At 45.1% G+C, this 16,503-nt stretch overlaps 1 protein-coding gene across 1 annotated transcript in view; it reads left to right on the forward strand.

The window, feature by feature from the left end:
* Positions 1-16,503, forward strand: part of PTH1R (parathyroid hormone 1 receptor) — a 130,574-nt gene that overhangs the window by 85,051 nt on the left and 29,020 nt on the right. Inside the window, exons 3-5 of the mRNA XM_009938327.2 lie at positions 1,966-2,076; positions 3,599-3,717; positions 15,069-15,163. Of these exons, the coding sequence (XP_009936629.1) occupies positions 1,966-2,076; positions 3,599-3,717; positions 15,069-15,163 (325 nt within the window). The remainder of the gene's footprint in view (positions 1-1,965; positions 2,077-3,598; positions 3,718-15,068; positions 15,164-16,503) is intronic.

Raw genomic sequence — 16,503 nt, forward strand, 5'->3', positions numbered from 1 at the left:
TGGAAGATTTTTCAGCCCTTCTAAATATGGAAAAGTTCTGGCTTTGTCCTTGCAGACTGAATGAACAGGCGATGAGGAAGATGAGACTGCTGAGAGAGTGGGCAGCCCACCTTGAAGGGCAGTCTGCCTATATTGCTAGCGTCTCGTCTGCTTCAGAAGCTGGTGGCAAACCCCATGGGCTGCAGAGCTTCTTCACGACCCTCTTAGCCTACACACTCATGTAGGATGTGATGCTGGAGCCCTGGAATGACTGGCCAGTAACTATGTTTGTGAAAAGAGAAGTGAAGCTTCTCATAATTACAGGTCAATAGAAGACCTGCTTAATTATTTCTCAAGTTCTGGAGAATTGCAAAATGACAATTAAAGAACTTTAAAGAAACATTTATATACATGCCAATTTTCAAAAAAAGGTTTGGGGAAAAAAGGCAGACATAAAATGTTGGAAAGGACGTTTTTCTTGGTTTGTATCTCCGCTTTTCCTTGCACTAAGCACATAAATCACCGATATCTGCAAATTAACTAACATACACAGAGAGAAGAGGGAGACACGGGGGAGGCAGGATTTCTCCTTCAGGGCTCTTTTACTTTCTTCAATGAACAAAAGCTTGCTTTATCTTTTGGTCAGCCCTGAACTGGTCAGGCAGTTGGATTAGATGATCATTGTAGGTCCCTTCCAACCAAAATAGTTATTCTAGTCTAAAAAAAAAAAAAAGGAGAACAAGGACAATTTAAAGAAAAATGCTCTAACAACCACCCCACCACTCCCTTCTCAGAAAGTTAAGAAGCAGCAATGAGCCTAGCAAAGTGGTGCATTAGAGAGAGATAAACAGTTCCCAGGATATTTGCATTCCTAAGGCAAAAGGGCTCATATGATTTCTCCACCTGCCCTTTCTCTTCCTACTCTTTTTCTGAAAACCTCTGACTGAGCAAAGCGCAGAAATCCAAAATAGTGAGTAAGCATGGGGGGAAAGCTGGGAAAATTCAACCATTGTGCGCTGTGCTTGGCAGCAGGCAACCAGTCAATTAGCGTGCGCGCTGCCAGCCAATTAACGTGGGCATGGCTCCAAATCAATCAGTGCGTGACCTGCATCTTGCCCCACGATGACATTACAGGGAAAAGGGGGGAGAAGGAAGCTGGGACTCGTGAAGTCATAGACTAAATGGATGTTAGATGGGAAAGGATGCAAATCTTTCAGAAACAGAAATGCCATCATTTCACTCCTTAGGAAGAAAAGTAATAAAATATTCTGTATTTATGGTTAAAAACATTGCCACAGACACCTTTCTATAGATTCTTACTAGTCTTAGTGTTACTTAAAAGCGCACCCAAATTCAGACACACAAGCACATCTGAGAAAGGAGCCAAGCATTGCCGTGTAGCACAGCACTGGCTGAAGTAAATAATGAGTTAAAATTCCAGCTGAATTTGGATTAATGGTCTGTAGGCATTGAATCATAGCCAATCATCTACTTTGTGGGCATGAGTACCTTTCAGGGAAGCCTGAACGTGTAGCTTTGAGCCTCACAATAATGTAGGCACAGCATAACCTAGCTCAGACCTGTGCTGCCGTATCAAGACTGTACCCAGCCAAGCTCACATGGGCATCTCCACGTTGCCTGTCAGTCTACAGAGTTCTCCACTCTGCTCTCCTGCCTTGTTTCTATTTCTTTCAGCCTCCAAGGGAAAGTAACTTTCCAGGTGCATTGACCCCTCTCAGAGAGGTCTCGGCTATTCCCCCACTCTTGACCACATGCTTCCGAAATGCAACCAGGGACAAGCTGCACCTTCTGGAACTAAACACCAAGAAGAAAATTGCGATGATGCCGAAGAGCAGCTTTCTCGAATTGAGTGACATTGTTGTAGGTTTTTCCTGGAGAGCCCTCTCCAGATGGTGGGACAGAAGCATTAGCATCACTTCAGCAGTTCAAGTGACTCCTTTTTTTACTGTTGTGTCTCTTCCACAGATGGCTTTTGTCTTCCTGAGTGGGATGGTATTGTCTGCTGGCCTGAAGGCGTGCCAGGCAAAGTGGTGGCTATGCCATGTCCTGAGTACATCTATGACTTTAATCACAAAGGTAGGTGTTGTCCTTGGTGTCAGCAGAGCCTCTTAAGGTGCAGCAAGGGGATACCTGGGCGTCAGAAAATTAGATATCCTCTTTAGCATCCTTTTTTTATCACACGGTGACTCCCATCCAAGCACGGGTGAATTGAAGAAAAAGGAAGTAACGAAACAACCTTTATTTATTTTTATGCTGAGAGAGAGGAAAGGCTCTGTTTTAACCTAAACAATGATATATTTCCCACCTTCCCACCCAGACTTTAATGAGGCATTAAGGGCACTGATTGCATGTTTACAACTGGGTAGTCTTGCAGGGTTACAAACCTGTATTTGTCCAATGCCACAAACTTTGCGCAGAGACAGAAACCCGCAAGATATTCTTCCAATTTATGTTCCTCAATGATTTGTTAATTCTAGCCCCTGATCTCTGCCCGGACCCCTACGGTGGGTATCTGAGAACAGCGCTGGAAACCAGAACATGTGAATTCCTCCCTATCTCACTTTCCCTCAGGCAACGCATTTCTTGGCTTGCTTCTGGTGCCACAAAGTCTGTGCGTGTTTTCAGAAGCAATTGAAGTACGCTCGCTCCTCAGTGTATTTTCAAAGCTAAAGCATTCTCTTTTCTCAGGCAAAGCTGTGAACCCAAAGACTGAAAAAATCAGAGAATTAAAATTCTATTTCCCCAGCAGAGTACTGACACTGCTTACAAAAAAAAAGTAACGATATTCCAGCGCACCCTAGTTGTACGTAGACTTTTCTACAAGTGACTGTGAATGAGGCTAACTTAACCCCCAGCTGATGACCTCTCACAGAGACCCCTGCACACGCACTTCACATTAGCAGCCAGGAGGAACAGGCAATCCGTCCTTTTTTTTGTCCATAACCCAACACGGCATGGATTGCCCACCTCATTGATGGCCACTGGTCAAGTCAGCTAGGGTGGGGGGTCAGATTAAGACCCTTAGATGCAGAGGTCTCTATAAAAGCTCTCCCTCTATAGACAGAGGACAGATAGATCTGTTGACTGGTTTCATCCCTTTTAAATGTAATGGGACTTTTTGTACACAGGTTATGCAATGATACCCCCACACAGACATCTAAACATGGATGTTTTTGTCTGCCAGCTGAATCACAAGATAAAACCTTGCCTTGTCTTCTTTCCCCATTGCCGTAGAAAAACTTGTCTTGAGACTGAATCTGTAAACAAAGAGCAGCATAATATGGATGACTGTTTGTTTTCATAGGGAGAGGTGCAACTCTGAGGATGATTCTGTGCTTTGGGACTTTTTAAAGCTTTTCTCCTTGATTTGTGGACCCAATATCTTAACCTAAACTAAGTGCAACTTGTTGTTAGCTCTCTGTTTTTTCTCAGCTAGAAAACTGAGAAAGTTGCTAGGGAGTTGGAAATTGTGTTTTTGCAGCTGAGCTTCAAAGCAGGCAGGAGGCATCAGCGTTGATGGGATCCACCCTTGGAAGAAGTTTCTCCTGTTCTACCAGGTCTAGTCCCGTTTACTCTGGCTCTTATTCCATTTCCACAGGCCATGCTTATCGCCGGTGTGACCTGAACGGGAGCTGGGAGTTGGTCCCAGGCAACAACCGCACCTGGGCAAACTACAGTGAATGTGCCAAGTTCCTCACCAACGAGACGAGGGAAAGGGTAGGCAATTGCATTTGTGCATGGAGCATGAAGTGTCGGCCTCATCCAGGTCTAACCTAAGGAACACTGTCTCTTTTAAAACCCTTGATGAGCTCTGGTTTGCTTCCTCCTCTTGGAAAATATGTCCGAGCTTGCCAAAGCCACATCTTTGTTTTGATGGGGAATTATCTGAATTTGAAACTGTCCTCAAGGACAGAAAGGGTTCCTCCAGCTGCCATTTGTAAAGAGATCTTGGGGAAACCTGAAGTGGGCTCAGGGACACTAAGAAGCAGTTGGAGGTTGTTCCATGGCATTGAGACTCCCTCTTCCCCACTAGGCAATAATTTTCTACAAGGTTGTGACCAATAATTCCAATGCTTATGTGCTTGTCTGTGCTAGGGGATGTACAGACACAAAGCTAAAAGAAGTGTCAATCAAACCATCAGCAACCCAGCTTCTGTAGGTGATTAACAGAGAACTTCTTGGTTAAGAGGTATAAAATAAGGATCAGAGGTTTTACATGGTCTGTTCATTGGGGATGGGTGGGGACAAAGTCCTTTACTAATGTAAATTAACATGTAAGAACAGATCTTTAACTAACTCTGGTGTAGTCACAATTTTGAAATAGGGACACCAGTCGAAAGCTAGAAAGGGATTCATGGCACTTGGAGAGGGTTTGGTATGCTCCCATGAAAAAATGAAAAAAAAGGTGTCTATCTGTACATCTGATCTATGGGCCTTATTTTTACACAAATTCAGGTGACTGGCAAAATAGTAGCTGGCAGAAATTTCCTACCTCTCCGTCTGGGTCTGAGCCCCGCTGGGTCTCTGTAGTGCTTCTGAATGTCTCCCAAGCTGAGTGCCCAACAGAAGCAATTCTGTGCTAACGTGACAGCAAAGCTGTCAGTGGAGTCACCTGAAAGGATGTAACCTTCTTGTTTCGCAGAGAAAGACATTTCCACCCACTAGCAGTTGCTGCTTTATTTCTGTAATTTGCAAAGAATTTAGCAGAAACCTCTGTTTTCTCTGCGGTACTTGGAAGATGTCCTCCTTGGGTAGGAGGTATGGTGTTAGGGGCTGATCCTTTGCAGCAAGGTTTATTTTCAGACAGTTGGAGATAAAGGTCTAACCACAACCTTCACGGTGGGGAGCAGGCTTGAAGATGATACACAGTCCCTTTGGGAGAATGTTCTTAATTTTAAATCTAACCACAACATTATTTTTTTCTGTGTTTTTTTTTATCAACGGTGAAACAACATATGAAGGAAGTTGTGGGAAAGAGGTTATCTGAGTATCTGCATGCATTATGTCGTGCAGTCAAGGAACAGACAGGGTTGTATACACCAGGTACTGCTCCAGCTACTTAATAGGAATGCGTACTGTCTCAGTGCTGGACGATGTTCACTTTTAAAACAAGTTTGGTGGGATTTACTTTTTCCCAGTCCGTCTAGTGGAAAGAACTATTTTAGCCCCAGAGGTTTCTGGGAAGATTCTGGAGTAGATGTTGGAGTCATTGAGCATCTTGCTCACACTGAGAGTTTAAGCTGCACAACTTCTTGACTTCTCTGAAGTCATTGTCTCCCCTGTCCCATCACTCTCAGCCATGTTCTGAGGTAGGAGTCATCTGCTGCAGACCTCTCCAATCTGAACAAGTCTCCTAGATTTCCCCTAGGGAAAGGAGGTCCTTTCTTTTAAACTTCCCATGATGGCAGCCAGGACTTGGTCAAGGTAAATTGGTAGGGGAAGTGTACAAAGAAGAAAAGAGTTGTCCATTTGTTACCAGCACAAAGAGGGAATAGAGACCTTCCACCCTCAGGCTGGTATAAAAGGCTGAAAGCAAAGTCTGTTGTCCTGGGTTTCATGTATCTGTCTTCTTCTGTGTCCCCTGAGTGTAGAGGTGGTCACTGCACAGACAGGGGACTTGGACTGTGCTTCCTGACAGAGAGACATTAGATGAGGTGTCGCGATGCAGAAGACTTCGTTTTTATTCTCAACCTCTGTTTTTACTTGGAAAATTACTGCTCCTCATGACCTCTCCCTTTAAGAGCTGTTTTAATAAACCTTCCCAAATATTATCAACCTCATTATTCTGTACACAAGGCTCAGTCATCTTTTGCCGGGAGTTTTCTGTTCTAGCTAGACAGAGGCCAATTTAATGATATTTAGTGGTAAGACAAATTAGCCCATCATCACTGTTCAGGTTAAATGGACAACATGGTATTGCCTAAGTGATGCCTGCCCAGTGCAAAGAGCATTAGAAAAAGTGCACGTTTCCCCCAGCTTTGGACTTGCATCTTGATTAACAAATGCTTTTGAACAGCATCTGTTACTCTCTATTATTAGTATTATTGTTATTATTATTATTATCAGTATTATTATTATCATTATTAACCTTGTAATTGCAGGAGGTTGCTTTCCTCGGTCCAGCCCTGCACTCACCTCGTAGTGATGCTGCACACTGTCATGTAGTTGCCTTTTTTTACCATAGGGCTGGCTGCTTTTTAGAGACAAGTGGAGAAATGTGTATACATCTACTGCAGATCTCTTGGGCCTTCTGGTATGAAAAGCTCTGTGGAAATAAAAGAGAAAAAGAATGACCTTCTTTTTTTTCTCATTTGGGTGATGACTTTCAGAGAGTAAAGAAAGCCTCTTCTCTTCCACACCCAAGCATGGCTCTGAAGCACTGGTATTAATAAACCTTCCTTTGATTTTTTTCTTGAAGTAAATATGTCAAGAGATGTCAGAATCGGGGAATTTGGCAAGATAGACTAGTCGTCTTGAGAGGGAGATTGTTTTCTATTATTATTTCTCCCCCCTGGGGAAGAGCATCTTTGCGTCACCAGTAACAGCTGCATTTAACCAACGTTTTGAAAGGAGATCATGGGCTGACTCTGAGTAGGATAGCATTCGAGCAGATGTAACCAGAGGAACTTTTAAGAAACCATGCATTAGAAAGCATTAGGAAGAAAAAAATGTCTGTCTCTGACTATCTATATATACGTATCTCTCTGCATTGCTGTCTCTTGAAATAGGCCTGTATCTATAGATAGTTATATATACAGACACACACACCTAAATAAACACCCACGTCCATGCACGTGCAGACATATATATATGTCCATGTCTGTTTGTCTAAGAATGTAGTTTTCTCTTTTTTGCCACTGTGGGATAATTACAAGATTAACTAAATCAGCAAACAGAGGACCCCAAAGAAAGTTTGTGTCTTTCACTGCCTTTTCCTGAACCATATAACTAAGATTATTTCACACAGCGCAGCACGGAAACCGCTTTCTGAAATTAGCAAAGTATGCTAAAGCCATCAGAGCCAGGAGAATTAACAGCTTGTAACGGCCCAGTGAGCAATTGCTCTTGGACCATTTTCTAAGGGAAAATTAGCACTGCTGAAGGACGCTGCATTGACAGCCCCAAAGATTGATGTCCTCTCTTTAGCCAGGAGAGTAGGTAGGCTGCTCCTGGATGTTGAAGTGTGTTTCTTCAAATACCTTGCAGATAGCATTAATCTTGCCATGAACAACAGTGTCTTGCGCACGCTCTGTAGAAGACAACTGTTTAGCAAGGTCTAGGAAGGAGTTTTAGTGGAAGATAGGTGTTCAAAAAACATGTGGATGTGGCACTTCAGGACATGGTTTAGCAGGCATGGTGGTGACTGTTGGACTTCATGATCTTAGAGGTCTTTTCCAACCTTAATGATTCTGTAATTCTATGATTCTATGAAGATATCTCAGCAGCACATCATGGGAAGATAAGACAGTTTTTTGCACCGTTGGGGCAGTGCTGAAATCCACAGCTATGTCATGAGCTGCTTCCCTGAGCTCTTATATTTAGCTTTTAAGATAAGACATCACCGGTGCAGCAGAGAGGGTGGAAAATCCTGTTCTCCCACTCCTTCCCCAGGAGCCATGCATGGGCACCCCCATCCCAGTTGCACCCTGGATCTTCAGAAAATCTCCCTGCCTCTGAACAGATAAGCTGAGAGATCTGTGGCTTTCCACCCCAGCACCCTGACCAGGCAGCTCTGCCTCGTATATTTTCCATGGAGTGTTTAGAGACTGTAGGACAGGGGAAGGAAGGGAAATGGATTGGCCGGTGTTCACTCTTTGAGGAAGGCGCTGTGGTTAAACACCAGCTGTTTGTCTGTCTACTGTGTTTCACTTCGCTGTTGACTGTTGGGAGTGGGTATACATCACTGCTACCTAACCATTAGATGATAGACACATAGGTATATATTTCTCTATATTATTCTACATTTATTCTGTTCTTACACTTTTCCCTAAGCATCTGTTCCTGGGCATGTAGGAGACCAGGAGCAGGGCTAAAAGGACCTTTGATCTGGCCCAGATTTGCCATTCTCCTTGCAGCTTTCTTCAAGTTCTCTTCAAGTTAGAAGTCATGGTGACCTGTTTTCTCGGAGCTCCTCAATTTTTGGATAAAATGTGGCACAGGTGGGAAGTCCTGATATGCCCCTGACATCAGTAGGCAGCTTTATAGGTAATTTCTCTCCAAAAACCATAGTAGCCCTTTGATCATAGACCCCTTCCCTTTCACACTGCCAGCCAATAACAGCACCTTCAGCATGGTCATTTTTCCGGTCATCTTTTCAGACACTGGCAGGAGTAATGACATTTTCTGCTCAATAAGCAGAAATTTCCTTCATTCCCACCTCCCCAAAAACAACACTCATGCCAAATACATCTTTTTTTAAAGCAGGTCAAACCCATCCTGTTTTCAAGGATGAGCTTCAGGCTAAATGTGACCTACATCTACTGAAATCATGGGGAAAGGGAATATGAGCCAGCAACTTGGGAGGTTAGCTCAGCTTGGAAAACATCAGCCTAACAAGATGGACCTTCCTGAGATCTAACCTCAGCCCACCAATCCTGTCTTCATCTGCTACTGCTTGTTTATATCATGGTGGTTTCACTGCTTCTAGAGCAATCAGAGAGGCCTCCAGAATCCATCACATACCAAACACAATGCGAAAGGCACAGCATGTTGCAGAGCTGCTTTATCTAAACTCCATTGTTCAAATCAAAAATCTTCGATGCCTGGCCTTTGTTCCTGGAGCTCTCTGGGGTTCTTTTAAAAGCCAACAACTTTGTGCAGCCTCACACTGATGGAATAAAACAAGTTTACACAGTGTGTACTGAGCTATACAGATGAAATATCATCTAAGCGTCATACATTCGCATTATGAAAGATGGGCTGATGTTTTAAAATATAGGTAGGAATAAAAAAAAAATGCATCATTGAAATGTCTTCTTCATTCTTGCAAGCAGCTCTTTCATGCCGTCCTGATTTCATGCCTATAGGTTAGGTCTAGTGGGTTCCTGTAAATTCTGTAGAATCTTTTTGTGTAATGCTGCAGATAACAGTTTCTGACTAGAGTCTGCTGGGAAAGTCTGATGGTTTATGACAGCAACATAATAATACTTTACATGAAAACGTGAGGGTTCTCATAACACAACACAACACACAAGGTCAGAAGTAGTCCCCTTGTACCCCATATTTAACCATTGCTGGCCCATAGTAGATGTTGAAGGACAGTTTATGAAAGCTGGCAAGAGAAGGGTGTTCTTGTCCCCACTTACAGCCCCCCAAGACCCTGCAGCTGTGGGGCATTCTCAGTCTGTGGCTGTAGCACAGGATTTGGAGAACGTTTTTTCTGTTAAATTTCAGCTCGTTTTGTCTGTGGCCTCCTGGATGCCCTGTGCCTATGAACACTGTAGATAAACTGGGCAGGACATGGAGAAGCGGTATCTTTCATTAATACATCTATGGGGCACCCAAACTGCTATGCTGACTTCTGACACATGGGTCTACTCCCACTCTTTTCCTTTTCTCTTTTGTGGACTGTTCTATAGAGCTCTGCTGAAAGCAGTTAAAGGGTCCAGTTTTTTTGCCTACACTTAGCGACCTGGCACCGCTGGAGAGGAATTACAACCCACAGTATTAGCACAAGACTGGTAGATGTTTATGAGCCCCATGCTTTTCTGGAAAGGCATCTCAGGTCCACATGGATACTTACAGGCTTCTCACACAGCACTTAGGACTTAGGTGTAGGCAACTGAATGCGAAGGTCTCTCCTTGTTGACTATTATGGGAACATAGACAACACACACAGAGATGCGTATTTACATTTCTAAATTGGGGTATCTTCGTCTGAGGGCTGACCCCAGTGGCTATCCAGATGGTGGGGATCTGGTGCCTGTCACCTGTATAGATGAGTGGAACAGAATTCTGTAGCAAAAAGTCATGTTCAGCACCCAGTCTTTTCCCTTAGGCTTTGGAAATAGGTGACTCTTTCGTGCCTTTTGCAAACATCCCTTCTCCCTGCTGTTAAATTTTTTTAGTCACATCTTTTATTTTTAAAAAAGACAAGAAAAGCAGTGAGTAGAACTAGTGACAGAGGCTTTCTGGCATTGCTTACCATTCAGAACAGTAAAATGTTTCCCCTGCTAATTTCAAACATGTCATTAGCAACATCTGATTCAGCAGCTTTGAGAAACTTTGCAGATACTTGATCTGGAAAGCCCTTACATATGCTTTCTTCCTCATATACTGCTAATCCGACCCTTCAGCATAGCCTGGCAACCCCTCAAAGAACCACTGGATCCATTTCAGCTTCATGACCTAAATGTTGCAAAGTCTTGCCATTGTCTCAAAAAGGGCGAAAGAAAAAGGACGAAAGAAGGAAGATGGATACAGGGCGCAAAGCAGGGATACTCAGAACAGGGTTTTTCCACCAGTCACCTAGAAAACACACATCTCAGACACCCACATTCCTCCCTGTGACACTGGGAGGAAACAGGACACACCAAAGCCCTGAAGATTTCATTCAGACACTGTAACAGGTTATGTTTATACCCAGAGTTAAATAAGATGTCCTAGGGTATATGAGACAACTGCATGGGAACTGCAGATACAACATAAGAGATACAGGAAATTCATCGCCTTCTGTAAAAGCATCTTGAAGCCAGACAGGACACTTGGGAGTCTAAAATGACGAGGCACGTGGAAGAACAACTCGATTGAGTCCTAAGGGTGACAAGACCTCTTACCTGAGACTCAGATGGATGGATGGGACTCGCTATATAAAAGTAAACATCTTTATCTGAGCTAGTCACCCTGGACTCCTCTTGTGACAATCCAGTCAAAGCAGCTGATGGTTGAGGGCACCACTCTGTGATTAAAATGAATGAATTGTAGCTTAAAGCGCCCCTTTCCCACCACTGCTGGGACCTCAGGTGGCCAGCTCTGACAGAGCCTTCCACACCATAGACATCTAAATTAGAGGACCACATCCACTATGACAAACTCCATGCACCCGTACTAGAGTTTGAGGGAGCAAAAATACTCTTTGCAGACTGTCCTACAGCTGGCTGCAATGCAAGAGCAAAAGCACAGCCGTGGTTTCGCAATGGATGGGGCCTCGAAACCCTACGCCTGGTGCTCTGATGTAGCTCTGAGCCGTCCTGCAGAGGAAAACAGTTTTCTGGATTCAGATCAATGCAAATTACCTCCCCATTGGTGGAAGTGGGCAAATTAGGAGGAGGGTTAAGCCCCAAGCACAGTATGAAAATGTAACAGCCAGCTGCTCTGAGGGTCACACACCTGGAAGGCATCCAAACCACAGGGAGCGGGGAATGCAGGGACCCTTGTGAGAGGGGGGCACATCCAACCCGTGGATGCCCATGGTGGCTAGGTTTTGTTTATTTTTTTTTTTCCACGCACTCTCTGAGTTCCTGCAGAAGCCACCTCCAGCTCTGTTTTGGTTTCCTGTTCTCCCACAGCCACCAGGCTGCTGTGAAGTTTCTACCCTGAGGTCAGGCTGGTGGAAAGCTGAGATGCAAAGGGGAGCGGGGAGGAAGTCTCCCACCAGACCAAGAGGGAGGGGGAAAAGGAGATCTTGTTACGGGTTCAGCACGCAATGCATCTGAAATAGTACTTACGTTTTTCACGGTTTAGTCTATTGTCAGTCTCTGAGTTACAGCTGAACTGAGGTTGGGAAGGCAGGATCAGGTGGGCTAGCTCGCTGCAGACAGATCATTTCACCTGGTTATACAAGATAGATGGCTATGGTTTGGTGGAGCTTTGCGATGTGTGATCAGAGAGGATGACGAAAAAGAAGTGCCCTGAGGCTGTGCGGTGCCAGAAAGCACAACAGACCATGAGCCAGAGAGGATGCGTGGTGCATGACTTGATGGAAAGTCATTTCACCAACCCCAAAACCAGCTCATCTATATCAGGGGGGCTCATGCATATCGGAGGGGCTCATCCTGCTTAGCACCCTCCAGGAGCAACCACAACTAGCTCAGCCATGTGAAGGGAAGGCCTCCAGAGCATTCTTCTGCTGGCCCTGTTGGAAGGGGAAGGGGACAAGCTGGGGACTCCTTAGGGAAATGGCAGATGCAAGAGGCACAGGAAAGCTCTAAGAGATGGGAAGAATCATTCTATGATTTGGGTTGGAAGGAACCTTAAAGGTCTTCTTGTTTCAACCCCCACCTGCCATGGGCAGGGACACCTTCCACTAGATCAGGTTGCTCAGATCTCCACCCAACCTGGCCTTGAACACTTCCAGGGAGGCGGCATCCACAGCTTCTCTGGGCAACCTGGGCCAGTGCCTCACCACCCTCATAGTGGAGAATTTCTTTCTTATATCTAATCTAAATCCACCCTCTTTCAGTCAAAAGCCATTACCCCTTGTCCTATCAGGGGATCAGATTCATCCCTCACCTTCCCCATCGTTAGCTCATCCCAGCAGGGCATGGGATGGAGCGAGCACAGAGCAACATTCAAGGACACCAGTCTTGAAACTGATGGTCCCTAATCTTGGTACTGTATTGTGAGTTTTACAATATTTTGCTGACAACCCCAGCTCCAGGAACCGTAGATACTGAGGTTTTATCCTTCTGGTATTCCTTTAGCTTTCTTTCAGCTTGTCTTTTTTTGAGTGCACATGTGTCAACAGTTGAAATAGTGAAGGATTAGTGCAGGAGTCAAATTAAATGACACTGGTTAAAGTATCATACCTTTTAAATGAGAGTCTCATGGTGTTGCAAGGACAGATTTTTGTGGGGTGAATTGTGTCTTCCAGCAGGTCAGTGCATGACCAGTGATGGTCAGTCTGTCTTCAGCGTGGATTTCTAAGAGAGATCAGGTGAAGCACCTGCTGTAGCAGGATGGTCTAATAGCTAGTGCATTGTCTTGAGACTATGGAGGTCCAAGATGTGTTCATAGCTTGGCCATGCATGACCTTTGTGGTCTTCTGTGAATTATTTAAACTCCCATCTCTCAGCTCCAAAGAGAGGGTTCACAAACCATGTAGGTGGTTGTTTCAACTGGCAGATGACTCAATATTTTGTTACCTGGAGCACCTTTCCTGATTCAGCATTGCGGTTTCCACCCAGCTAGGACCTCCCTCGTACTAAGAGATGAGTGAGACCTAGAATTGCCTTTAAAGCTTTTATTTTTCCTCCTGGGTAAATCCAGGTCTCACCATTCCTGAGGACAAACACTCCTGGGAACTAATGAGTACAAGATGCCCTTCGAAAGGCTGCCCTGCGCAGCCTTTTGGAGAACTTCAGCCTTTTGCTCCTGAGGCTTTCCCCCAAGGACGTAAGCACCCCATCTAAAAAATCACCTCCCCTGAAGGCTCCCCATCGTGACACTGAATAAGATTGGTGGCACCTCTGTCTGCAAGCAGGCACACCAGTGTGCATGCATGCATGTGTGCATGTGTATGTCTTGGCAGTTCTGACTCAACATCCTTTCAAAAAGAGGCCCTGTGGTTAATCAGAGGAATTAACCACAGCCTCCAAAAACGTCCTACCGGCCAATCAGCGGGCTCTTCCCAAGGCCACTGCTCCTACAACGGTGGCGTTGTCCGATAGGAACGTGGATCTTTCCGATTAAATTTCTGAATGGGGCTCAGGGACGTTTTTGTTCAGCTGGACATGGTAATGCCTCACAACTGCCATATTACCATGGACTCTAAACTCAGAGTAGGTTTTTTATTTTTTTTTAAACTTTCACCATAGACACAAATGTTTTCCAGTTGAAAGAGGATTCCAGCTTGGCAGTGGGAAAAGTGTACCAGTCTTTGAAGGGAAAGAGCTTTTGTTTTTTCCCTTAAAGCTCTCAAATCTGCTCACATTGGCTTTTTAGTGCTGCTGCCTCCACAGATATATAGAGAGATATATATATATAAATACGCACATACACACACGCTAGATAAATATTGGCAGGCGCACCACTCTACCAATGGAAACCGCAAAGAAACATTCACATATCTGGGGATTCTGATGTAATAGGGCTGAGGTTTCACATTCCAGGACAGCATTTCTAGCCTCAAATCAAAATCAGAGCTGTCATTCAGAGCCCAGCGTTACTAATGTTATTGCAACCCAGCGGGTGGGGTGAGGAAAAGGCGGGAGGCAGGGGAGGAGGGAGCGAGGAGAAAGATGCTGAATTGGTTGGTTTCTTTGGGGTTTACTTCTAATTTCAGACGATGAAAGGCGGTACAAGCTGGGATGCTAGCAGGCATTTTAACCCTTTTCAGGCAGGTATTTACTAATTCCTGAGTTAAGCTGCATGCCTCAGCACAGGATGAAGAAAAGCCTCTCAATATTTAAGGGAAAGCTCAAGGTTTCAAAGCTCAATTCTAAAATACAGAGGGCCAGGAGAACTAAAAACTACTACAGGATTAATTACGAGCTCTACTGTGACAGGGCCTCTTCCAGTGGGACTTTGGCAAGCTGAAGTTGTGTCTGCATTAGATAACCATAGTCATAGGTTGTTTTTGATTTTAAAAAAGAAAAATAAATGCAGGTGACTTCTCATATCCCGCAGCCAAAGTATATCCTCCCCAGGTTTTCTGTGGCGGGTTGACACTCCACCAGCCCAGACATCAGTCATTCAGCAATGGTATGGCATAGCCTTAAGGCTAAATTTTACAGTTCCAGCAAAAATCGCAGGTCAGCGGGCATTTTGCTCAAGCAAAAATTGCGAAGCAATCTGTGGATTTGGCTGAGAGTTTGTAAAGCGCTTTAGGTTCCTTTGGGATGAAAATGCTGCAAAACTCCCAGGCATGGGATTAACCCAACTCCATCACTAGTCCCTTGCAGAAATCCTGGCTTCCCCTGGTCATTAGGAAAGATGAATACTGCTTTCCAAGCTGCTCTTGTGTCAAAAAGATGACATCAAGAGTGATTGCTAAAGGTTTCCCAGACCCAGAGCTGTACACCCCCAGCAGGTATGATAGCCTGAATCTCTGCGCTGCTACCACGGTTGTGTTACGATGCAGTAGGGCGCGTTCTAATGTGACGCTATTTTTTCCATCATTTGTACTGCAGGAGGTCTTTGATCGCCTCTATTTGATTTATACTGTTGGATACTCCATCTCCCTGGGATCCCTCACAGTTGCTGTCCTTATCCTGGGATACTTCAGGTAGGCGGCTCTGTTTCTACCTAAGCAAGTTGTCACTAGACTGGAAAAGCCTCAGGCTTTCCTAGAGGACAAAACTGGGTTGGCATGTGCTTCTTCAGCAAGTCACAGGAGGTTGCATTGGGGCTTTGGGCTGTGTTAGTGTCACTTAGGTCAAACATCTTGGGGGATGGTGGGTGGGATGTTTGGACTTCTTCGACTTGCCTGCAACTGGAGTTTTCTAGACCCGCTTTGTAGCAAACGGAAAGAGGCATCTCCAGGAAGAGGTTTGTCTCCCTTGGAAGACCACCTAGGGTTTTTTGTCCCTATTACCCCTTCAGATGACTGACTTCAATTTAGAAGGCTGATTTTTAGATAGCTAAGGCTTTATAAGGGGAATTCCACCCTAGACCCAAATGTTCATGAAGGACAGACCACTTGAAGGGGACCCCAGCCATGTAAAAGTGCTGGACTGACTCCTCAAAACTCCCCATGCTCTTGCTTTACCTAGAGATCCAAAAATGACCGCTCACCCTCCTAATTTTGGTTGTCTGCCCTCCCTTTCCACCACCCCTGCCAGGGGATGTAGACTCCTAAACACCACTTTGAATCCGCGCCATCCATTACTCAGATCTGGCTGTTGCACCTTCTTGCTGTCACAGAGACCATGGGATGGGAGGGATGAAAGGTGTTGCTCACAGCTAGAAGATTGTCCTTTGGGAAACCATACCTAGTGATCTGCAGACGGAGCTGGGTGCTGAGTCGTGATACCCTGACCCCCAAATTTGCCTCCCTTCGGTGGCTGACAGTGATTTCTCCTAGCAGACAGCAGGACCCAGGCAATAGCTGTGGAGGGAAATTCTCCACGCAGCAAAAAGCCACGTGGTGTCTACAGATGGACTTAGCAGCTCCCGCTGTGCAGTCTCAAGCTAAGGCCCGGACATATACCACTGGGAATGAAATGTGTGTCCTTTGGCTCTGAAAGTGCTCGCACCTCTCTGCAGTGAGCAAAAGGAGGTCAGGGGGATTTGCCTGGATAGCAGAGCACCCCAGCACCCGAATCTGTGAGACACATGAGCCAAAGGAGACTGCAGACCCCTTCTGGAGGCACTTCACAGGATGTAGTCCCAGAACCCATCCCTGTCACCACCTTCCTGTCCTCTCAACCCTTTCCCTCCTGTTTCATTTCCCACTGGACACTGGCAAGGTTGTTAAAATATTTAATGTCCATGTATGCACGAGTAGTCCTAGTTTCAGGAGACATGCTCTCTCTTTCTTCATGTAGTCAGAGCACTTCACTTACAGCCCAGACTACCTGGATGACTGAGCGAGAGCATCTTTGTCCCAAGGATGAAAGTAGCAGC

The sequence above is a fragment of the Opisthocomus hoazin genome, chromosome 4 (assembly GCF_030867145.1).
Source record: "Opisthocomus hoazin isolate bOpiHoa1 chromosome 4, bOpiHoa1.hap1, whole genome shotgun sequence".
NCBI lineage: Eukaryota > Metazoa > Chordata > Aves > Opisthocomiformes > Opisthocomidae > Opisthocomus > Opisthocomus hoazin.